Genomic DNA, 24,403 nt, shown 5'->3' with positions numbered 1-24,403 from the left:
AAATGTCCTTTTTCTCTCTTTCCTTCTCTTCTGTCTGTCCTTTTCTCAAGAAAAATGAATGAGATTTAGTAAGCATCAGCAAATCAGTGACTGTAAGAGGTCCTACCAACCCAAGAGTATTAGAAGCGATCTGGGCAAAAGCTATACATGAATCTTCAAATTTAGGACCTTGGAAAGTGTAGTCTAGTAGGTGATTAGTTTGTATACTTCATCCTATGGAATAGCTTCAGGGATTTGCAAATGCTTGATTCATATTTACTTTTAAAGAGGGATATTTTGGCATAGAGTACTTATAAGAGAAACAATGCTCTAAGGAATAAGTCTTTGGCTCTCTTAGTTTAATTGAAGAGTATTATGAGATTGCAAAACAAGCATATTTTATTTTTTTAATTTTTATTTATTAATTTTTTGAGAGAGAGACAGAGAAAAAGAGAGCGAGACATCGATTTGCTTTTCCACTTATGTATGCTTTCATTGGTTTCCTTCTTGTATGTGCCCTGGCTTGGTATCGAGACCCTAACCTTGGCATAACGGGATGGCACTCTAACAACACAGCACTGGCTAGGGTGTACAAAGCAAACTTTTAAAGCACTTATAAAATTTTTAAGAAATCCTTTGTGATTTACCTAAAAATTGGAATTTTCTAAAGTTAATATAGAATATAGAACTGAACTAAATATTGACACTGACCAAAGGTTCCAAATGTCACCCATATTCATGGGTGACAAATGTTTGTATTAACATAGCAATTTCCACCCCCCCACTATGCTCATTTTTTAAAGAAATATTATAAATATGAGCTTCAAATAATAAATTTATATAACTGAAAACCCTTTCACTTATCTTACATATTAGAATTTCACTTAACATTTTATTGAAAGTAAGTTTTCCACTGATTAAGAGTATTTTAAAACCACTGTTATTGTTCAACCCTGCATTTCATGGCTTAGCAGGAGAAATAACTTGACAAGCGTCATACTGTGGGTAACAGAAGCAGGAAGAAGACCCAGGTCTTCTGACTTGTGAGCTTCCTCCTGATTTTTAGCACAATAATGTGATCTATTACTTCTACTGTAGGGTAAACAAAAAATACAAGTCCATCCCCTAATGATAGTATAGTTTTTATTACATGAAAAACAAAACCTTTTTGAAGTGTGGTGATCAACATTAAGACAGTTTTTCTTGTCCTTCCAAAATACCAGAATTGACACCATCAAGAAAATGAAAAAGCCCACAGAATGGGAGGAAGTATTTGCAAATCATATATTGTATTATTATTGTATAATAAACATAACTCAATAATAAAGACAAGTCAAACTTTTGACTCAATTTGAATTAATTAAAAATAGGCAAAGAATCTAAATAAACATTTCTCCAAGGCAAACACACACACCAATAAGCACAGGAGAAGATGCTCAATCCAAAGGTGGCACACAGTCATTGGTAAGCAGGGAACTGCAAGTCAAAACCACAATGACATACCACTTCACACACACCAGGATCACCAGACTCAAAAAGTCCAATAATAACGAGTATTGGCAACAATGTGTGGAAATAAAAAACCCTACATTACTCATGGACATGTAAAATCGTGCAGCTCCTTTGAAAAACAGTCTGTCAATTCCTCAAATAATTAAACACAATTACAACAGGACCCAACATTTGCACTCCTAGGTATGTACTCAGTAGAAATGAAAACATATTGTATGTCCACACAGAAACTTATACATGAATCTTTCTTTATAGCAGCATTATTCCTAATAGCCAAAACACTCAAATATTCATCAGCACACAATGGATGATCAAAATGTAATAATCTCCATGGAATGGATCAGTAGTCAGTCAGAAAACAGAGTAAGATACCGACCCAGCTACAACATGAATGAACTTGGAAACATTATGGTGCTTAGTGTAAGAAGCCAGTCACGAAAGACCAGATATCACATGATTTCATTCATATTAAATATAGAACCAGGAAATCTATAGAGACAGAAAGTAGATTAGTGCTTGCCTAGTGCTGGAGTGGAGGAATAAGAAGGTGGTATGGGGAGAGAGAACCAAAGATATTTTTTGAGATGATAACATTTTCTAAAATTAACTGTGATGATGGTTTCATATATCTGTGATGGTATACTAAAAACCATCTAATTATAAAATTTAAATGGAGAAATACATGATATATGAATTACATCTCAATAAAGCTCTTTTAAAAAGTTCCTGAATTGCCATAAATACCTTACATAAGAGAACACATTTCCCCTCCTGTCTTTGTCTGAAACCTATGACCTGTGAACCCTAAATAAAGACCTCCTGGCTTCTAGCCTCCATCCTACCACTCAGAGATGTTTGCTGTTATTGATTAAATGGCATTTATAAAGGCATTTAGAAGGTGACATATCTCCCTGATGTCTCCATTTCTGTATGCCACCTTTGGATATGTTTTAAATGTGTCTATTCCAGAGAAGATATTTAATTGTTTGTACTGTAGTTTCACAAGCTGTGCTTTTAAAAAGTTAAAGTTTTTCATAAGGTACCTGAGTTTCCCTTTGTTCAGCTCACATGTCCATGTAAAATATCCCCTCCTTACCCCTCTAATAGGAGACCTTTGATTAAAATAAATGAGAAACCTGAGGAGCTTACCTAGCTTTTTCAATCTCCAAATATTAAAAACTGTTAAGGGAAAATCATAAAATGTAGAGCTTTTCTTTTTGTGAAATAAGGAAAACTTAGACAATAAGCCATCTGATGGGGGAAGGGAACCAACAGAAATGCATAAAGTAGACCTCCTCTTTAACCATCTAGCCTGATAAAGTTTGGTATTGAACTTAGGTGCCTCAATTTTGTGTTATCTGCTTAAAACCACCTGTAACCCGTTGCTTCCCTATTAACAATGCTGAAAGTCACATCATTTTTGCCTAATAGATCCAAAAGTTAGGATGTCAAAGATTTATTTAGCTTTGGAAAATTTAGGGGGGGGTTGTGTGTAGAAGTGCCTCACCCAGGATTTGGGGAGAGTGAGAAGCCACTAATTGTTCCTGAGATCTGAGTGGTTAGCCTAACTTTAGCTACCAACAAAATCGGGTTCTTTTTGCATATTTCTGGCTTCTTATGAAAAGAGTTGAATCAGAGACCCATCAAGGCAGTAAAAATACTGAATATGAATAATCCTCATAATGAATAATTGCATGTGGGCAAGCAGGGGTTAATTAAGAGGCACAGTGGTCTTGCCTCTGACATGGAACTGCTGTGTGACCTTGGAGAAGTGACCTCCTCATCTTTAGTTTCCTCACTTGTGAAATAAGAAAATTGGACAGAACTACTCCAGCTCCAGTCTGATTCGTTGTGTTCTCTTCTACCAATGCTGAGGTCAATGAAGTATTCTGCAGGCCAAGCTGCCTCCCAGCCCCAGCCCAGCCCTGCCACTGTCTTCACTTTCTTAGCTGCATGCTGTGATGTGGAGCTAAAAACAATGTTTGAACTGTGGGGCACAAATAACTAGAAATGATCTTTTCAGTGACAAAATATCCCTATCTGGGCATGCTAAGCAGGGTAATGATGTTTCCCTAGGGAGTGTCTTTTTAGTATTCCTCACAGTTTTGGAAATCTGCTGAATGGCTGAGAAGGAACACAGAAGCCTTGGGGGTCATTTGGGGTTAAAGCACTGGCATTCCCAATCTGCTCATGGAACAGCCAGGTGGATGAATGATTAACCCAGTGAGTCAATTGCTCAGTTAGTTGGACTGAAAGGGTCAGTGGACATGGGGGCTGGGTGCAAAGGGTGCATACAAGAGCAGGAGAGAAAGTTGAAAACAAGATTGGCTTTCAAAACATAATCAGAGAAATTATATATATACTATACTCATGCATACATATATTTATATGCATACGAATGTAGTTGACTTGTGGTTTTACCTGCAGGTTTTCTGTTACTAAATTTAGATTGTTTTCTATTTCACGGACAGAAATGTACACAATTATACACATGCATGTTTTAATGAACATTTAAGTCAGCACTCACAAACAGATTCAATCACAAAGTATGCTTTAAAAAAATTGTGTACAGGAAAAGAATAATTGCAGGAAGGAAGGGGCAAAAAGTTTGCCCCCTTGGGGATGCTTTGGGGCTGTTTGGATTTCTAGGGAGGCCAAGGCAGCTGGTTGTAAAGGTGCTGCGCAGACAAGAGCCCGGAAGTCAACTCAAAGTCAAACGAAGGAAAACGGGTTCACACCGCTGAGTGGCCCTCTCCCTCCTCCCTTCACACCGTTGTGACTGCACCTGCGGCTTGTGACCGGCAGGCACTGGAGGCAGCCGTAGCCCTGCCAGCTCCCGCCCAGCTCTTCATTGAGAAATGGGAGCAAACGCCGGAGGAGGGGAGAGAAGCTCCCTGCAGATCCGCCTCCCCCAAGATCCAAGGAGTCTCCAGGAATAGGCACTCGACTCTTCTGACGTGGCGATTGCCTCGGGAGCCCGGGAGTTTGAAGACAGAAGGGAAAAGGGAGGAGAAGCCTGCAGAGCATCAAAGGATGAGGGGTGCTATAAAAGGAACAGGGGAGACCTTTGAAAAGAATCTGTCATGCACTGAAAAGCTTTCTGGAGAAGGTGCCATTATTCGCCTCCCCTGTTGCTCAGATGAAAGGAGCCAGCAAGAACGGTCCTGAAGTATTCCTCAGGGTCCTTTTTGTCATTGTTCTTCTATCCCCTTGTACATGGCTATTTGCTGACCTTTCCAGAAGAATCTCAGTGCCCCCAGTTCCAGCTGAGAAGACAGTTCTTAATAAAAAACAAAACAAAACAATTCCTGCTGTTTGGGAGGTGCAGCTTGCTTGCTGCAGTTCTTTTTGCTGTGACATTTTGGAATGTCTGCAGAAACTTTAAAAAATCCTTTAAAAACTCTATGGATTAGGCAAGAGAAAAGGAATTTTTTTTTCCAAAGAGAAGTAAATGAGAGATGGTAACTTACCCCTGTTTCAGGACTTGGATGATAAAAACCTACGAGTCCTAGGAATCAGCACTTCAAACCTAACAAATAAACAAACATGAGAAGGAGTGGCTGTGAGCTGTCGTGCAAAGGCAGGTCTTAAAGGAAGCCTGAAACTGTCAGAACTTTGGGCCTATATGATGCCTGAAGACCGAAATATGGGGGGACGCCCCTCAGGTGCCTTAGCATCAACTCCTTTCATTCCCAAAACAACATACAGAAGAATCAAACGATGTTTTAGTTTTCGGAAAGGTAGGTAGATGATGTTGTTAATGTACTTTTAAAAATATACATATATTCTTTGATGCTTTAAGGTCAGTTTATGCTCAGCTAAAATGGGAGTTTGGAAATCAAGAAATTAGAACTGTACTAAAGTGATTTGTGTGTGTCTTTGCTTATCTATACAGATTTTTCAAGGTTTAAATTGATCTGTTTATTACTGTCTGTAAATATACTAGGTGGGTGGGGTTAACGAAAGGTGGAATCCCTTTGACTGATGGAGAAGTAAACAAGCTTACCATTCTGACAGGAGGGCCAAGGTACCTTGGGCTGTTCCCAGACCCAAATCAAGCAGCCATGTTGTCACCCATTGAAATGGGTCCCTCTCACATCCCTCTTCTGTTCTCCCATCATATCGGTTCGGATCCGGCTGCCTGTACTTACCTCAGCTCCCCTGCTAAGAAAATGTTAATATCTAGTTATTGGTAGTGATCCTTTACAAGAGGCTTTCAACCACATTGAATGACACCAATTAGAAGTAGAAGTCACCTTGACTTCCCAAATAGGTGGCATTAGGAGAAGCCAAAGATAAGAACTATCAGGAACAAGGGGTGGGGAAACATAACAATTTATGATCAATAAAAGAAACTAAGGCATTTCTGAATTAATTTATCTAAGGAGAGTTATAGAATATGGCATAGATAAAGTGAATGTTTTTAGAAAATGTTTATGTGTCAAAATATTTTAAAATTTTATTTTGCTTTAACATGGGAATAATTAAATAGAATGATTATCTAAATTGGAACTAGGTAATTATAATTTTAATGTCATGTACAGTGTGCTAATTTAATCAGGAGCTGATCTGAGTAACATATAAAGGTCGTTCCTTCTCCCTTTTATATTGATCTGCCACCTATTAACCCTCTCTACTTAGCAGCCAACAACAAAAAATAAGAACAAAAAAAATAAGAAAAACCACATAAAGAAAAATATAGTGGGAACTTTTTAAAACTAAGCCTTGTTTTTTCTGAGTCTTTCTCTTAGAGCATCTGCAATCTGGCTGTGATCATTAGCATATATTATTAGCAAGGAATTCAGGTGTTAGTTTTTATTCCTCTCTCACCCATGTCTCACATTTTCTAAGTCTATAGAGATTTCAGAACAGGGTTTTAGAGCACCGATTAGGATTACTATAAGATTCCATCACTGATAGAGAAATAGACTGACAGAAATTGAAAAGGCCAGGAACTAATTGCTTACAAAACATTCCCTCTTCTGCTTCCCCCACCCCTCAGCAACTAAATCAGGTTTATCTAAACACTAGAGACAATCTACACTTCTGGGTTTTTGCTGTTTATCTGTAGTATGAGATGTTTGGGGGACAACTAATATATCTTTGAAGCCCAGAGCAAGGCCTTTATTACCTTTTCCATGTTTTCTCCTTCAATAGGAGAGCACAGCAGATCTGCCAGCATCCTGGCTAGCACTGCTGTTCCAATGCCCTCTCCCCTTCTCCTTAAATACCACCAAGGGAAGGCAGCATCTTCAAAGACAGTTCCCATAGGCTGGCAAATGGCAATAACTGGAGTAGGGAGCAGCTTCTGTCTATCATCTCCTGTGGCTATTTTTACAGATTTGTCCTTTCTTCTGAAAAGGCACAGTAATCTGAGGAATGTTCAGCATTTGAGTCAAGGATTAACAGATTTTTAACCCACAAAGCAGCTGTATTCTGCTTTCTGTCAGAACCATAAAGAAGAGGAGATGCAGGAAGCATTCAGCTGTTGTAAGTTTTCCTTTCTTTTCTCCAGAGCCAGTCAGTGCACACCAGCCTGTCTCAGTTACTGGCCGCAGGACCACAGTGACACGCTGGGGCTCTAGGAGGAAGGCACTCCAGCTGCCTGCCGCAGTGCTGTTTCCTTGCTGCCCTAGTTATTCAGGGCAGCAGCAGGAAGAAGCACAGGGTGTTTCTGTCTTTATTTAAGGTCTGGCACAGAAAAGAACGAGCTTTTCTTTCAACCCTGGATTTCTAAACCATGCCACCTTAAGAAGAGAGGGTTCTTGTGTGCTTTGTTTAAACTTCTGGGTTCTCAAGGAGTTCAAGAAGTGGATCTGGGTTTCTGAGTTCCTCTCCCAAGCCTGTTGGACAGCATCAGCTTAAATCATTTCAATGAAAGCAAAAGGGAGAGGGCAGGGATTGTGGAAAAACACCCAGAAGTAGAAAATGGTGACGTGTCTGCTTTTCCTGATCCACATTTAAAGGGTATTTTTTACTACTGTCAAGGGTAGAGGGACAGAAGAGACTCACTCCTTTAGAATGCCCTCAGAAGTGAAGTGTGGGGTTGAGGTGGTTCCTAGAGGCCTGGTGGTATTGGAGCTTGAGTGCTTTGAAAGCCACAATTCACTTCTCAGGCCTCCTTTCTCTTCCAGAGTGCTTCTGTCCTTTATTGCCCTGTCCCTCTCTCTTCTTTTTTTAAGCACTAATAAAGCTCACCGAAAATGTTTTCCCAGTGGTTTTAAAATTCTAGGAAACACGAAACACCTATTAGGCAGAAAGCTGGGGATGGTAGTGCTCTTTATATTCTGGTGAGATAAAGATCACAGTACATTTTTACTCTCTTCATTTTGAAACTATAACTTTTTAATCTCTTTAAGACTAATATTTAATACATGGAACACAACCATTCTTTTGATTACCTGGGAGTAACACGTGGGGTCCTGGATGTCAGTGTTTATTGCTAGTTTTAATAGGTTAGCTGGTTTAAGGTTAGTGTGACCATGAGACAGACTAAAGTATATTTTTAAACCCGAACTTTAGGGGTTTTTTTCCCTCTCCTGAGTTGCCCTGCTCCTGGAGATAAGCCATCATTCATTTCCCATTGTATACATAACTACTATACATAACTACTTAGCTTCTTCCTTCTTTATATACTTTTAGCTCCATTTCTATTCCCATCACCTTAGCCCTCTGTGTCTCTATTGCACACAACATACTTCAACCTAAAAAGTGGCTTTTCAACACAGCATCCATCTTCACTTCTTGTCATCCCCAACACCCTTTACAAATTTTTACAACATATAGTCTATTTGGAAATCATTGCCTAATAGGTATTCCTAACCAGTACTGTCAGGCAGTGTTCCACAGCTGAAAAGTTTTTGAGTCCCAGTTGTTCCTAACTGTATTCATAATATAATGATCAAGACCTTCTAGCCAATTCCAAATATTTCCTAGAGAATAAACTCTAATTCCCTAGGCTTCCTCACTCTTTCTCCCTAAATACATCTTCTATGCAACCTCTTTGCTTTTGTTCACTGTGCCCTCTCTGCTATGATGCTCTCTGCTGTGTTGTCTGTCCAAACTTCACATTTCCTCCAGGACATTGCTGGCTGTCTTTTTTTCATCCATTATACTCTTTACCCTGTAGCCCTTGTATTTTATATATGCTGCCACTTTGCTGCCTTGTCTTCATAGGAATCTTAAAGTGCTGCATGCATGTTTGTAGTCGAAAAGACAAGTATTCACTTCTTTTCAAAGTAAAGAATGCTCAGTCAAGGATTCAAGATTTATGGCAAACTGGTGAATTATAGTAGGTTCTTATCTGTCTTTCCCTGCTAGTCTATGGGCAATGAGGAATTAAAATGCCTTTATAATGTTGGTGGATAAAACCAACATGTTCTTTAATGGTTATTGTATATTATGCATGTTATAATCACATTTATGGACATTGATTTAGTCAATAGAATGCTACTATCCAAATCCATATAATTTTATATGGTGATGTAAATAAGGAACTCATTAATTTATATATCCTAGTGTTATAGAGCATCTACCAAGTGATGCTGGGGATAAGTTCATGGACTCCTTAGGGATAAAGAAACATAGATAAGTAATTTCTTATTCTGTGATAAGTACTACACTGAGTTATGGACAAAGTCTGAGAAGCCCATGAACAAGACTCTTGGGCTCATTTACAAAGGCAGTGCTTTCCCTGCACTACACGAAATCAGATTTAGTCTTTGAAAGTTACGAAAAGACATTTTCTCCTGTGTGATCCTAAGAGAGTGGTCAGCACTCTGAAAAAAATATCTCTGAATTGAATTAACATAATATGGGGGGAAGAGGAAGACTTAGAATTATATGAACCTGCATTTGTACCCCAGATCTGCCACTATCCAAATGTGTGACTTTAGGTCACCTAGCATCTCTGAATTTGTTTATAGAAGAGAGACCTCCTTGCAGAATGTGAGTGTCAATTTAAAAAATGCATGTAAATAGCATGGCCTGGGTGCAAATGGTATCTACAGTTACTCTGCTGGTCTTAGATCTAGGCCATTGGGTTACTATGTTCACATTATTACATTAATTTTTCCAGGCTTTTATTTTTCTCCTTCCTTTTCCACTCTAACTACTTGATACTTTGCAGTATCAAGATTCTGCAAAGTATTCACTGGTTATTATAGATTTGAGTTCCTTAGTTTAAGTGTTCTATCATATGATTTTTTGGCTACTTATAACGTATAGTGATAACTGAAGTAAACTTTAGCCATTTTTGTTTCTGTACTAAATAGAATGCCTTTTATTTTGGTTTGTCCATTTGTCATGGATGAATGTTCATTTTTAATTGAAAATTATTACAGTCCTGGTGGTCCCAAGACTTATTTCATTACCAGGGTTGCAGTAAGCAGAAGGATGAGTAAAAGCAAATTCTCTCTGTGGCTCAGCACGTGATCTCTAGGGAGGCAGAGAGAAGAAACTCTGAAAAATAACTGATAGCTAAGGATTGGAGCTATAACAGAGAAGTGTTTAAACTTCTGGCTTTTCATCAGCAAACCAAGGACTTTTTTTTCAAGTCTTTATAGAAATCAATGCCACAACCTGTGAACTATTGATGAGTTCCATTTTACTTTGAAGTTATTCATATACTTCCTATAATTGAGGAGGTAAAGTACTTTGCTTTAACAAACTCATTAATTCCACAAATATTTACAGAACAGTCAAGTCTTACCCACTTTAGTATTAAGTCCCAGGTATGGAAGCAAGAGAATTTGCCTATGTGTCCTAGTCTGTTCAGGCTGCCATAACAAATGCCATAGACTGGGTAGCTTCTAAACACAGAAATCTATTTCTCACAGTTCTGGAGGCTGGAACTCTGACACCGGGCCAGCATGGGGTTCTGATGGAAGCCCTTCTCCAGGTTGCAGACAGTCAACTTCTTGTGTTCTCACATTACAGAAAGCCTCTGGGATCCCTTTGTAGAGGCACTGATCCAATTCATGAAGGCTCTGCCCTAATGACCCAATCACTTCCTGAAGGCCCCGCCTCCTAATACCATCATCTCAGACCTTAGGTTCTCAAAGACAAGCATTCAGATCATAGCAGTAGGTAGAATGGAGGGTGAATCTTGGAGTCCTTTAGATCTGATGCCAATCAGTATATTTCCTGTGTCTATGACATCTTGGAGAATTACCTAAACCTCTCTGAAGTTCATAAGATAGATATATAGCATACAGCTATTTTTCAATATTATTTATAATGATCATCAATGTGAAATAATTACCTTATAATAATTATGAAAGCACATTCCTCTTTTCACTAGTGGGGAACTAGTTCAGCACAGATAATCATCTACATAAATACTTACAAAGTAATGCACTAAGAAATCAAATAACAAGCTTATCAAGCTTTGCATCAGGGTAGGGGTGAGGGAATGTTAACAAAACCTTAACACAGGAGATGATATCAGTTGAATTTTGTGGGATAACTTTTTTCTAGGCTGACTCAAGATGGTAGGACCTACCTTCCAGAAGGAGTCATGAAGACATGATAAATCATTACATTGAGGAAATAACACGCAATTCAGAATAGTTAGCACTGGAGAGCACAATGTTTGTGAGGAAGCAGCAGAAATGAGGGTGGACATGGCACTGTGCCTGGCACACAGTGGGTACTCCCTAAACATTGTTGATTGAATGACGGGAAACAACAGAGGTCACATTGAGGAAACTTTGTACTTCATGAAAATGAGTGTGGTTGGCCAGTGGGCACTGTTGGAAGAAATGAAGCAAAAGAATGGTATGAACTGATTCAGATATTGTGAAGATCACTGTGGCAACACTTACCTGGATTGAGGAGTCTTCAAAAAGGCAAACAGGAAATACTGAGCATCTAGCCCCATTATAGTAGTAATGAGTTTGGAAAGGACTGACATGGTGAGTGAGGGTAGTGAAGAAAAGAGGAATGCACATTGACTCTCAGATGGCTGTCAATGATCTGGGGGTGAACAACTGGTACCAATAATCAAAATCAGGATTTTCCTGTTAATATGCCCAAGAACAATCCTGAGAACATCAGGATTTTTCTGTTAATATTCCTGAGAACATTAATGATCTACTAATCAATGTGTTTTTTCCCCATGCTGCTAGTTGGGGAAAAATCTCATAACCTTTGTTTTTTTTGTTGTTGTTAATTTTAAAATTTAAAGTTTCACTGCTCCCTCAAAGAAAATCTTAAGTAAAAGAGCTTAAAAAATAATTTCCCCCTCACTTTTCTCATAAAAAATTCTCATTTAGTTTGTTAACTGACACCTATCATTGCCAGAGACACTTGGGACATTCTATTCCCAATGCTACGTAATGGGAAGTATGCATCTACTACAATTCTTGAAAAGAGTAGGTCTAGAGGAGAAACTATGATTGTTTTCCACAGGAATCTCTAAGTATATGTAACTACTGTCTACATAATGTAATACTTACATATTGCTAAGTAGACATTGCTCTTTACATTAAAAAAAAAGTTTCCTTGAGCAGCACGCTCACTAATTGCTTAGAGTTTTTTGCTTCACCCTTTATTTTTCTGACCTTCCCATAAATTTACATTTTTTCAACAGATGACAAGAATTAAAGTATGAAAGTTAGTAAGGTCATAGGTTTCTTGCTCAATAGCTCAGTTTTCAGCCAGTGTGCACACTACACATTATTGTGTAATAGCTATCATGTTATAGATACAGAATGATGCTGAATCCAACAGGCTTGAACAAATCCTGGCTCCACTACTTACTAGTGTGTGACATCCAGCAAATTATTAATCTTTCTGTGCTTTAGTCTTCTCCTTGATAAAATGGTATAATGGTGGTGCCTTACCTATGAGTTTGAAATGAGAAAACACTGCCTGGCACACACAAGTACAGTTTAGTTATTATCAATTTAGAAGACACAAAAAAGATATGCTATTTTTTAAAATAAATCAAGTGATAAGGAATTGGGGCAAGGAAAGCAACTTTACTCAGAAAGCCATTAAACTGAGAAAATGGTGGACCAGTGTCCTAAAGAACTATCCAGATAAAGTAAGGAATTCAGGTTTTTTTATGTGAAAGGAAGGGGGAAATGGATGGGGTTTAGACCAGGACATGACTGAAGACCTCAGTCACCTGGGTGCCAGCAAGGGTCCAAGGGGTATGGTGAAACTTCTTTGCTTTTGGTTGACAAATACTGGTCACTATGGTTTCAGTTATGATGTTCTTATAAATCTTTTGATAAGCAATCATTGTTTTTGTACATACCTTCCTATCTTCTTGGGAGGTATTAATAATTTTAAGCAGGGAAGTTGCTTCAGCAATTCCTAGGCTTAGATTCCTTTCATGATTAGCATGTCTATGTGCAGGACTAAGCAAAAGATGCTCACTGACATCTGAGAAACTGCGCATACTTGAGCAAGATGAAGTCAGAAAGAATTATTATTTTATTTTATTACAACAGTAGCTTAAACACAGAGTATTTTCTCCCATTAAAAAAGAATTCTGGAGGAAGATGTTGTAGGTATGAATTAATAGCTCAATGGTTTCAGCCCAGTCTCTATGAATTTTTCAGCCTCTCTTTGTGGCTGTTGCCTAATGGCCAAAGGGTGACTCCCAGATGGACAGATAGTGTGTCCAAATTCAAGACAGAAAAAGGAGTGATTGGCAACTACAAGTGTGTCTCTCTGTTTCATTAAAAAAATTTGTCTTCCTAGATGTTCCAGAAGACTTCTTGGAAAGTGAGGGAAGTACTTAATTGTCCAGACCCCAAAGTGGAGGTGACAAGAGAAAATAGTAGTGTGAATGCCTGTCAAGTTTACAAAAAATGTCCCACTTACCATTATTGAGAAACTGCTTGTTCCAGACTACGAACTAATCTGAATATACTTTTTACCTGCTTTAATTTTCAGTACCCTTATTGAATGCCATTTTCTAATTGTGCTTTGTATGTAATCAAATATTAGTGGTAGGTCATTGAATGTTTTTTCTTAAAAGGAATATTTGAATTCCACTAGTGCCAGATTTGATAACAGGTGTAGATTAATTTTGCTTGTTGTGTTATTGTTTCTACTTGAGCTAAGAATATATCTTGGGTAGCAAGTGTTTATTGCTTGAAACTTAATGGTTTTGCATTACTGAATACATACATAAACTTTTACAGATAAGAAGGTAAATCATATGTTCTTATTGTCAAATCCTTAATGTAATAGTTTTAAAATAATTCCCCACACATCCTGAGATCTTTCATAATTTGAACATGCAACACTTCTTTTTCTTGAATTTGATTCTGTACTAATGTGAGATACCAAAAGTTAAATGCTTGCTAGCATTCCAGGCTTTGGTTTTCCTTTACACTGAGTTTTAAAAGAAAGCACCAAAGTGGGAAGAGATACATTTCTCAAATTCACTGTGATTTTTTATTTCTTCAGGCATTTTTGGACAGAAACTGGAAGATACTGTCCGTTATGAGAAGAGATACGGGAACCGTCTGGCTCCAATGCTGGTGGAGCAGTGCGTGGACTTTATCCGACAAAGGGGGCTGAAAGAAGAGGGTCTCTTCCGACTGCCAGGCCAGGCTAACCTGGTTAAGGAGCTACAGGATGCCTTTGACTGTGGAGAGAAGCCATCATTTGACAGGTAGATTTTAAGATTTTTACTGACCATCCTTCACTGAGAAATTCAGTCTGAACTGAAAGGCTGCCGTGAGCTGAGATGTTGAAATTGATGATTTAATAATTTAGATGATGAATTAAGTGGTCACACAGATATACAGATATAGATGTTTTTACTAAGTTATAAAGTCAAAGGTTTTATGCTTTAAATGTCTTTTCTATGCTTCCCCCAACCTTGAAACATTATTATTGATTATTTTCCCTTGGTTCCAAATTAACACCATGTTTAATGTCAGAAAATTAAACTCTTAAAATAGAAGTCTTCTCTTGTTTAATATTTTAAAAATTTTTTCAGCTAATGAATATTAAAAATATTGACAAGTTTAGATATTGGCAATGTAATTAAAAATAACTATTTGTAAAAAGAAATAATAAAAGCATTATATTTTAAATATATATGTCCACTATAATCTAGAATAAGTTTACCAAGAAACTAGAGGTATAGCATGATGAAATTCAGGAAATAATGGAAATTCCAGAGAGGAAAGTATACAGTATGTTAAACATTGTTAATATTTTATAAATTGACTCCTTCTCTTCACTTTTTTTATCTAAGAGAAAAAATCATTTTTATCCTAGTATTATTAATTTAACATTGTATAGCAGGTATTTTTCCATATTAATAGTTTAAAATGCCATTTTTTCAATACATTTTAACTTGACAGTTTGTGATCAGCAGCCACAGTGAGTTTGATTTTTAGTATCTAAAACTTCCCTGTGCAAGTGTACGTTCACAACCACTTCAGCACTGTCGAACATTTTTGTCATACTTTTCTCACTATTGTAAATAACACAGAGGGTGCACGTTCACATTAATATTTTTTTATTTGTGGATTATTTCTTTAGAAGTTTCTCAGTATTGGACTTTGTGGATAAAAATAGTCTTAGTGCCTGAAAATTGAAAATTACCTATGATGTATTATTTCTCTTTGAAAGCATAGAATAAGCACATGAATAGACACAGATCTACAGAAGAGATGAGAAGACACTTGAATAAATGATAGAAGATAAAGGGCTCTCACTAATCTAAGAAATGGACATTAAACCTTTGAAAGCCCTTTAACCAGCATATTAACAAAGCCCTGAGCATTGTCATTGTTTAGGACAATGACAATGCTGAGCTGGCAAGGTGCACCGAGATTGTCACCCTGAGGGTGAGAATGCAAATTATTATAGTCTTTGTAAAGAAATTTGGTGATATATTTTAAAGCCCTTTAAGCAGGAAATTCCAGTCCTAGAAAAAAGATATGGTGGAAAAAAACTGAAGTGCTAATTAGCTTATTATAAATTTTACAATAATGGAGGTAAAGAAAAGAATTTAAAACTAGGGTCAGAGTGCCAGGTGAGTATTGGAAATACCAGGAGGAACACTTTGTAATGCATATGATTGTGTGATCATATACCATACACCTGAAACTAATGCAAAATAATATAGAATGTAAATGATAATTGAATAAATAAATAAATATTTTAAAAGTAATAATAAAGTTAGGATCACAGAACAAACTTCAAAACTGCAGGTATACTTTTTGCAAAGGAAACACATATCTTATTCTATACTTTGAAAAAGAAAACCAGATCGGCAGTTACATAGTTCAGCCTATCCACAAGATATGGACAATAGTTTATCTAGGAGAAATTTGTTCCCAAAGTTAGAAAGAAATTTGTTAATGGAATCCTTATAATAAAATACATATAAAGGATATGCATCTCCTACAATGAATTTCATGTAGGACCTTTCGATCCTTATTGGTAATAGGATGTGCATCCCCTATCAATTTATGAAGTGAATTGATAGATTTTAATGGCCTTTAATATTTATTATTTTTATTATTTTTATTATTTTTATTATTTTTTTAATATATTTTATTGATTATGCTATTACAGTTGTCCCATTTCCCCCCTTCTCTCCCCTCCACCCTGTACCCCCTCCCACCCACATTTCCCCCTTTAGTTCATGTCCATGTGTCATATTTATGAGTTCTTTAGTTTCTACATTTCCCGTACTATTCTTGCCCTCCCCCTATCTATTTTCAACCTACATTCTATGCTACTTATTCTCTATACCTTTTCCCCCTCTCTCCTCCTCCCACCCCCCCGCTGCTAACCCTCCATGTGCCCTCCATTTCTGTGGTTCTATTCCTGTTCTAATTGTTTACTTAGTTTCTTTTGGTTTTGCTTTAGGTGTGGTTGTTGATATTTGTGAGTTTGCTGTCCTTTTACTATACATGTCTTTTCTTTATCTTCTTTTCTTAGATAAGTCCCTTTAGCATTTCATAAAATAAGGGCTTGGTGATGATGAACTCCTTTAACTTGACCTTATCTGAGAAGCACTTTATCTGCCCTTCCATTCTAAATGAGAGCTTTGCTGGATAAAGCAATCTGGGATGTAGGTCCTTGTCTTTCATGACTTGGAATATTTCTTTCCAGCCCCTTCTTGCCTGTAAGGTCTCTTTGGAGAAATCAGCTGACAGTCTGATGGGAACTCCTTTGTAGGTGACTGTCCCCTTACCTCTTGCTGCTTCTAGGATTCTCTCCTTCGTTTTTACCTTGGCTAATGTAATTATGATGTGCCTTGGTGTGTTTCTTCTTGGGTCCAACTTCTTTGGGGCTCTCTGAGCTTCTTGGATTTCTTGGAAGACTGTTCCCTTTGCCAGATTGGGGAAGTTCTCCTTTATTATTTGTTCAAATACGTGCTCAATCTGTTGCTTTTCCCCTTCCGATTCTGGTACCCCTATAATTCAGATATTGGAACGTTTAAAGGTGTCTTGGATGCTCTTAATCTTTTCCTCAATTTTTTGAATTCTTATTTCATCATGCTTTCCTGCTTGGTTGATTCTATCTTCCTTCTGGTCCACTGTATTGTTTTGAGACTCATATTCCTTCCTTTCACTATTGGCTCTCCTCCGCGTGTCTTCCTGCATTTGTTTTATGGTACTCTGCATTCTTTCATCTAAATTTCGTCCAAAATCCACCAGTTCTGTGAGCTTTTTGATCACCAGTGTTTTGAACTGCGCATCTGATAGATTGGCTAATTCTTGGTCGCTCAAAAGGATGAGTCCTGGGGGACTGATTTGCTCTGTTGAAAACATGGGTTTTTTTCCCCGTCTCTCCTTTTTTTTTTCTTTCCGGTCTGGTTGCTCTTGTTACAGTGGGGCGCGGAGCCTTAGGTGCTCACCAGGGCAGGGCACCCCGGTCGCTAGATTGTGACTTAGGTGTGGGGGCGGGGCGGGAGCGGGAGCAGGGCGGGAGAAAACAATGGCGGTAGTTCCGTTCCCCTGGACTCAGACCCTTGTCTGGGCTTCCGGGCCACGAGTTCTGCCCTGGTCCACAATCGCTACCCCTCTGGGTCTGCCAGCCACAGCTTGCGTACTCAGGGATCACCGCTGCCTTCTTGCGCGCCTGATGGCTTTTGCGCCGATTTCACGCCAAACCTTCCCCCGACCTCCACGCGCCGCGGACCCGAGCCAGCCCCACGCCCGCCCGACTGGTCTTCTGCTACCAGTCCAGATGAACGCGTCTACTTCAACTTCTTGGCTGCCCGACTTCCATTCAGATAAATCCTCTGCCGGATCTGGGTGTTATTCTGATAGTAAATTTTTGTTGTAAATTATTGGTTTTCTAATCTTGGTTGTACGAGGAGGTACGGTGCGACCACCTATTCCTCCATCTTGCCGGAAGTCTGCCTTTAATATTTATATATGACCTAAATATATGCAGATGATATTATAGCAAAGCATATTTATTTATTAAAAATCATTATGTTATAGACATTAATGATTTGGTTCTTTTACTAGATCTTTCTAGTATGGGAGAATAGAAGGATATTTTTTTTAATTTAAATTATTTTATTGTTGTTCAATTATAGTTGTCTGTATTTTTGACCCACCCCTCTAGAAGGATATTTTAAATATGTAAGATACCTGTAAGAAGATATACGCCCTAAAAACAATTGTATTTAAATCAGGTTTTTGATAACTACAGGTTAAAAATGAAATATGGTGCAATCTTTATACACAATGCCATCCCAATTATGAAACATATGTATTTATTTTTTATATGAAGTACATGAATTCATAGACAAACTGAAGAAATTATAAGAGAAGATAAACATTGATTTTGTGGTAGAATGGGTGATTTCCCCCTTTTCACTGTGATTTTAACAAGCATTTATTACTTTTGTAATCAGAAATTTAATGAGAAAAAATGTTTTAATTACCTGATAATTTCTTGCCACATAAAATTTATCTTTTAATTTCTAACATGTAATTATGGAAGCTGCCCATTACTAGAAAAGCTAAGAAAGAGACTTGTAGAGAGTATTTCGGTGTCAGACACAATATGGTCATGTTGCTAGCATACTTTGAGTAGAAGGGTGTCATTCATTTGCTCGGTCACTCATTATTTGAAGTTTCTGTACTCACATAGCCAATCACCTCAAAACTTCATTGTAAACAATAACCCATTATTTATTCATGATTCTGCAGTGTGGGTAAGACTTGACAAGGATGTGCTCATTTCACTACATGGTGCTGATTGATGCAGATCATTTACTTCTGAAAAATCCAAGATGGCTCCTCCCAAGTCTTTACCCTCAGGTTATGTTTTACTGGCATCTTTGCTCTATAGCCATTTCTTACTTTAAGAATCTTTAATCAGCTAGAGATACCTGGGGCCACTTTAGTTTCTCTAAATTTTTCTTTATAGTGGAACAGTTCCTTCTTTTGCCTCATCAGGAACATTTGCTATGTTCTGAGTTACTGCAGTCTTACTAATTTTTCTACTACTGCTTCATTAGCATTTACCTTTCTCTAGCCTCTAATAACAATTTTCTCACTGCTCTTCCAGCCCTTACTAATAATCTCACTTCCTGGCTCTCCAGACTCTGCCTGGTTCCAAAGCTAATAGATATACTTTCAATTTTTTTGCAGTAGCATCCAGTTTCTGGTACCAAAGACTATTTCAGATATTTATTGCTGCACAGCAAACCACACCCTTGGTTAAAAACAATATTATGCATTTGGGCATCGCTCAGCAGAGTCACCTTATCTCTGTCCTCCATGATGTTTGTTATGAAATCTAGTGTAGCTGCAGTATCCAGGAGAGAGTCATTCAAAGTCTGGTATCTAAGCCCAGGTGGCTAAAAGGAGTGAGGGCTGGTTGACCTTCTCTTTTCCTCTGTACTCTCTTGTGTCCTTCAGGGCTTCTCTCTTCAGCCAGTTGTCGGTACTCTTTATGTGGTACTTCAGTACTCAAAGACAGGAGTGGAAGCTACAAGGCCTATTAAGGGTATGCCCAGAACTGGCACAATATCAGGTCCACTGAATACTCGGTCAAAAGTAAAGCATAGAACCAGCTCAGATTAAAAGGTATTAAAAGCCAACTTTACTTTTTTTTAAAGAAATATATATATGTATTTAAGATTTTATTTATTTATTTTTAGAGAGGGAAGGGAGGGAGAAAGAGAGAGAGAGAGAAGCATCAATGTGCGGTTGCTGGGGGCCATGGCCTGCAACCCAGGCATGTGCCCTGACTGAGAATTGAACCTGCAATGCTTTGGCTCGCAGCCCGTGCTCAATCCACTGAGCTACGCCAGCCAGGGCTCCAACTTTACTTCTTGATGGAAGGAGTGACATACATGTATAGGGATGAGAGAAATTGACAGTCAGCGTCTATCTTACTCATTTATTCAGCAAATAATTTTGGACTGTTTGCCATTCCTTAGATAATATTCTGGGCGAAAAAGACAGACAAGATCTATTCTCTTGTAGAGATTGCACTACTGATGATGAGCAGATAAATAATCAATATAAAACTAGTTTTAGAGTGATAAAAGTGGCATGCTAGTATGTCAGTAAGTGAAGTGGTAAAGATACATGTCTTTCATGAGGATACAACATTTGGGTGTAAGCTGAATGAATAAGAAGCAGCTTGCCTTACCTAAGATATGGTGGCAGTGCTCAGCAAGTAGAATAGCCAGTACAAAGGCCTTCAGGCAGGTACAGCTTAGCTTGTAGGAAGAACATAACTATATTATGGCTGAAATATAATAGGTAATGAGTGAGTCTTCAGAAATGAGATTAAAGAAGTTGTGTAGTCCAGTGATTTATAATAAGAAATTTAGTTTTTATTCTAAGTAAAATGGAAACCCATTGAAATATTTTTATCATGTAAAGCAAATAATTTTACTTACATGTTTTAAAAGGATCACTCTATAAAGGAAAACTAAATAGTGAAAGACTATTCTTTTACTTTTACCATCCAGAACTAATTCAAGAACTGAGTATAAAAATTAAATCTTAGCATTTAGGAAATTATAAGGGTTTTAGCAGCTTTGGCTAGGAGCCAGGTATGAAAAACAAAATATATATACGTTTCTTATTTATCAACATATCACGCTCTGGCAATCCAAATATCTTTGTTTAGATAAATAAATTGTGTAGTTAGAATCTCTCAGTCACAGGGAGGAAGCTATACAATTTACTGGATTCTGTTGATTAAATTAAATACAGATCCATGAATAGTGAAATAAAAAGAAGAGAGTAACATATATGCAGCAAAATGCAATTGTAAACTACACTGTTTACAATTTATGGAAATAAATAATCTATAATATCCCAAGGAGAATAAGATTACTTTCAGAAATATATCCAAGTAGAGCATTTCACTGTTTTAGTGAATTGGCTGAGTTTGGTCGGCTGAGCTACCTGAGTAGGCCGGTTTTCGTTTTCAGGTCGTGATGACAAACTGCTTGGGAACTTTCACTAGTTCCAATTTAATTTCACCAGTGTTCAAGACTAGCATGAATTTTCTAAAAATAGAAGCTATAAATGGAAACTGTGCATAATGTTTTGAATAGATATTAGCATTTAAAACAATATAGAAGTGTTTCATTGGGGAATATGTTAAAGAGCAAGAATAAATAAATATTTACCTTTTTATTATAATAATGCTTATATCTCACTGAGGAGTCAATAGGAGTTAGCTTTTATCTTTATATTTATTAAAATCTGAAAAACATTCCTCATAGGAATTCTGCAATGATAATCTCTAATTTTAATTGTGAGGCCTAATATTGTTATAGCTCTAATATTGAATCCTAAAGTTTGATTTTAAAGTGAAGTTTTTAAATAACACTTAAAACTATAACAGTATAAAGTGTTATTAAAATTTAATTAAATGTTATTAAAATCATTTAAATTATAATACTTTGTGTATGATTTAGAATATAGAAAAATATATGGTGGAAAGAAAGGTGAATATTTCAAAATTAAACAACCCAGAGTTCTCTTGCTATATATAGCATAAATAAATATAGAGCTTTGAACATACAGATCTATCAAAATACAGATATATACATACACCTATATATATATATATATATTGAAATCACACAGTATTTACATCTTGCTTTGTCTTGCTAATATATATAATGAACAACTTCTCACATTACTAAGTAGTTTTCAAAAACATGATCTCAAGGACTAATTTTGTCACATCAGTACTTTGTTTTGTTTGATTCCCCCCAATTGTGTTCAATGTTTTAGGTGCATCAGACCTATGTTGACAAGCATCTGTTCATAAACCAGCCTGTGGCTTTTGAAGCTGTAGATACATATGGAAGATAATGTTTCATATTTGAATAAGAAACATTTTGTCCTACTGAAAAAAATAATGATTGTTGAAAAGATAAATTTGAAATACACTCTATTTGAATTTAGTGGCATTGCAGGTGCATGTCCCAGCCTTATTAAACCACACACTTTCTGCTCTTCTTTAATTATGTAAAATGCCGTTTTTCCAGTTCTGAGGTTCAAGTTTAAGATTTTTATGTATGTGTAACTTACTGTTTTTTACAATTAGATGACATATTCCCACAGTTTCCTTGACCAAAATGAATTTTGTAAGAAAGGATGTGATCTGGAAAAAATGTATATTTTATCAATTTATGTCAACTGTAAAAAAACAACAGATATAATTCATAACCATTCTTTCCTTCATTTTTTTTCTGTTTAGGAATAAAAATGAATTAAAACTCAACATTTTATATTAAACTTCCACAGTTTGAGGGTTCATAATGAAGAATAGAATGTATAAACTCAATTTAGAAGCCAAGTGTTATCTCATTTCCAAAGCTCTCTACATGGCTGTTAAAGAAGAGTCATTCTGGAAGAGCTGGGAAGGTAGACTCAAGAATGGCTCTCTGGGTGTCACCCTTGTAGCATTAATTGCTCAGCCACAAAATAACTATGTACTTACAACACAGCCTTCGCGAGCAAGAACAGAAGGCTGTATGAAGCCAGGATTCTATACATTCTGTCCAAGAATCCCACAGAACAGCTGCTGTCCCAGGTACTCCAGTGCCCTCCCACACAACCTGTTCATTCTGTCCTTGTCCCTCCTTCTCAGCTTCTGTCCTTTTGTTTGTATTTTATGTTTTGGTGACTGAATTAGGACCACTAAACCAAGCTATAAGTCTACAGAGATAAAATGAAAAAAACCCAAAACCTGACCGTTTAGTCAGAAAAGCCGGGCACATTTTAGTTTTAATCTGTGGGCAGCGTTATAACACTGAGCCTTACTGGCTCAGGGTTAACGAAAAGTAAATTTGAGAGTGAGGAGCACTACAGACTTCATAGAGATTCTCAAACACTAGCTTACATAAGAATGGCCTACACAGATATCTCAAGATTCAAATGTCTAGACCTCATTAGCTATCATTCTGATTTAAAAGGTGGAAGGATGCCTAGGAATCTGCATTTCAAACGAATCCTCAGGTGATTTTTATGTGTGTGGTCCTCAAACCATAAGTTGGGAGATATGAGCCAGACTACAGGGTACAGGAGTGTGAGGTAAAGGGAAATTTCTCATTTGAAGTGATGTGGCTCAGTTTTCTGACATAAGAAATAAGAAAAAGAAACCATCAACCTCATGGCATATTGGAAGCAACATGTTAGGTCTGACCTGTCTGGACAGGTCTTGTACTTCTGAGAAAGATAAATTATTTTCTGGGGTGTACAGTTGTTTTGCAAAATAAACACTTTGCTAGCTGCTGAAATGGGCCTGAAATTTTAGAACAGTCTGAAAAGTGCTTCTTTGCACATTCATACTTTAAGCCATATGGGAGCTCCAACACTGGGAGTTTGGTAGCAAACTATGCAGTTATAAAGCCTTTGTGTCTCAGCCTGAATGAAAGCTAGAAGGGTAGGGTTTGGTGGAGGAGGGTGAAGAAAGCAAGCGGTAGTTTGAGGGCAATGTGGATAAAATTGAAAAAACAAAGAACAGATCTCCAGGAGTTTGCCTAAGGCAAACCCTGTTGGGGAGTAAAAGATAATTTTTCTTCTACCCTGCTAAATTGTTCTGGCTGGGCTAATAATCAAATTAACATAAGACAGATTAATAGGAGAAAATGGTGAAATTTATTACATGTGTACAAAGAGGGGTTCCATAAGACTCAGAGACCCAAGAAGCATTGAACAGTTGATGCTTATAGGCCGTATGGACCAAGGAGAGGAAGGCAGGGTCTGGGAATTCAAAGGGAAAGTAGGCAATTTACAGGTAGATAAGAAAGAACAAACATGTGGCAGATTGATTCTTGCATGGCCACCCAGAAACAGTGGGACACAGAGGGGAATCTACCAGACTTGTTTGGATCCTCCCTGTCTGCCACACATAGTTCATATGTGCCAAAGTGAATATGCTAAGGTTCCCTTCCTGAAGCAAGTTTTTCTATTTGAATGTCTTAGACAGGCAAGGGGGAGGTTAAATTTTTTTCCCTTGGGTTTGTTAGGCTTTGTTTTCAACTGGAAATAATCTGCATGCCAGAGCGGCACACTCTGGTGAGACTCATTATGAACCCTACACACCTAATGTATCTAGTACATGGCAAACTCCCTACGTTCAGCACCCTGACTGACTCTCTGAAGTTGAAGGGCATCAGCCTCTAAACTTCTGAACAGCTGTTTAGCTGTGGTAATTCTTAACATTCATATTTTTTGATGCAGTTCTTTGATGTTATGCTGGCATGACAATAGTTGGTGACCACTATCTTAGAGTACTTCAAACCTCCGTCATTCACATAGGACCATTATAGGACTTTAGTCACATTCAGATAACACCTGTACCAGGTTTAATGATATTTTTCTTTAAACATATTCACTGTTTTTAATCAATTTTGTTGAAAGGAAATTTATGTCATTATTATTGGTTATAAACCAGCATCACTGCCATAAATACAAGGTCA

At 37.4% G+C, this 24,403-nt stretch overlaps 1 protein-coding gene across 5 annotated transcripts in view; it reads left to right on the top strand.

Annotated features, from left to right (window-relative positions):
• ARHGAP24 (Rho GTPase activating protein 24) overlaps positions 1–24,403 on the top strand; it is a 482,616-nt gene that overhangs the window by 418,333 nt on the left and 39,880 nt on the right. For 3 of the 5 annotated variants that reach the window (XM_028505858.2, XM_036026955.1, XM_028505861.2), the window contains one exon: positions 13,918–14,125. In XM_028505858.2, coding sequence (XP_028361659.1) covers positions 13,918–14,125 — 208 coding nt within the window. Of the gene's footprint in view, positions 1–4,334; positions 5,232–6,834; positions 6,982–13,917; positions 14,126–24,403 lie in introns of those variants that run through there. The other 2 variants (XM_028505860.2, XM_036026958.1) reach the window with 2 other exon arrangements.

The sequence above is a fragment of the Phyllostomus discolor genome, chromosome 1 (genome assembly GCF_004126475.2).
Source record: "Phyllostomus discolor isolate MPI-MPIP mPhyDis1 chromosome 1, mPhyDis1.pri.v3, whole genome shotgun sequence".
Taxonomy (NCBI): domain Eukaryota; kingdom Metazoa; phylum Chordata; class Mammalia; order Chiroptera; family Phyllostomidae; genus Phyllostomus; species Phyllostomus discolor.
This window is presented reverse-complemented; position numbering and strand designations above follow the sequence as displayed.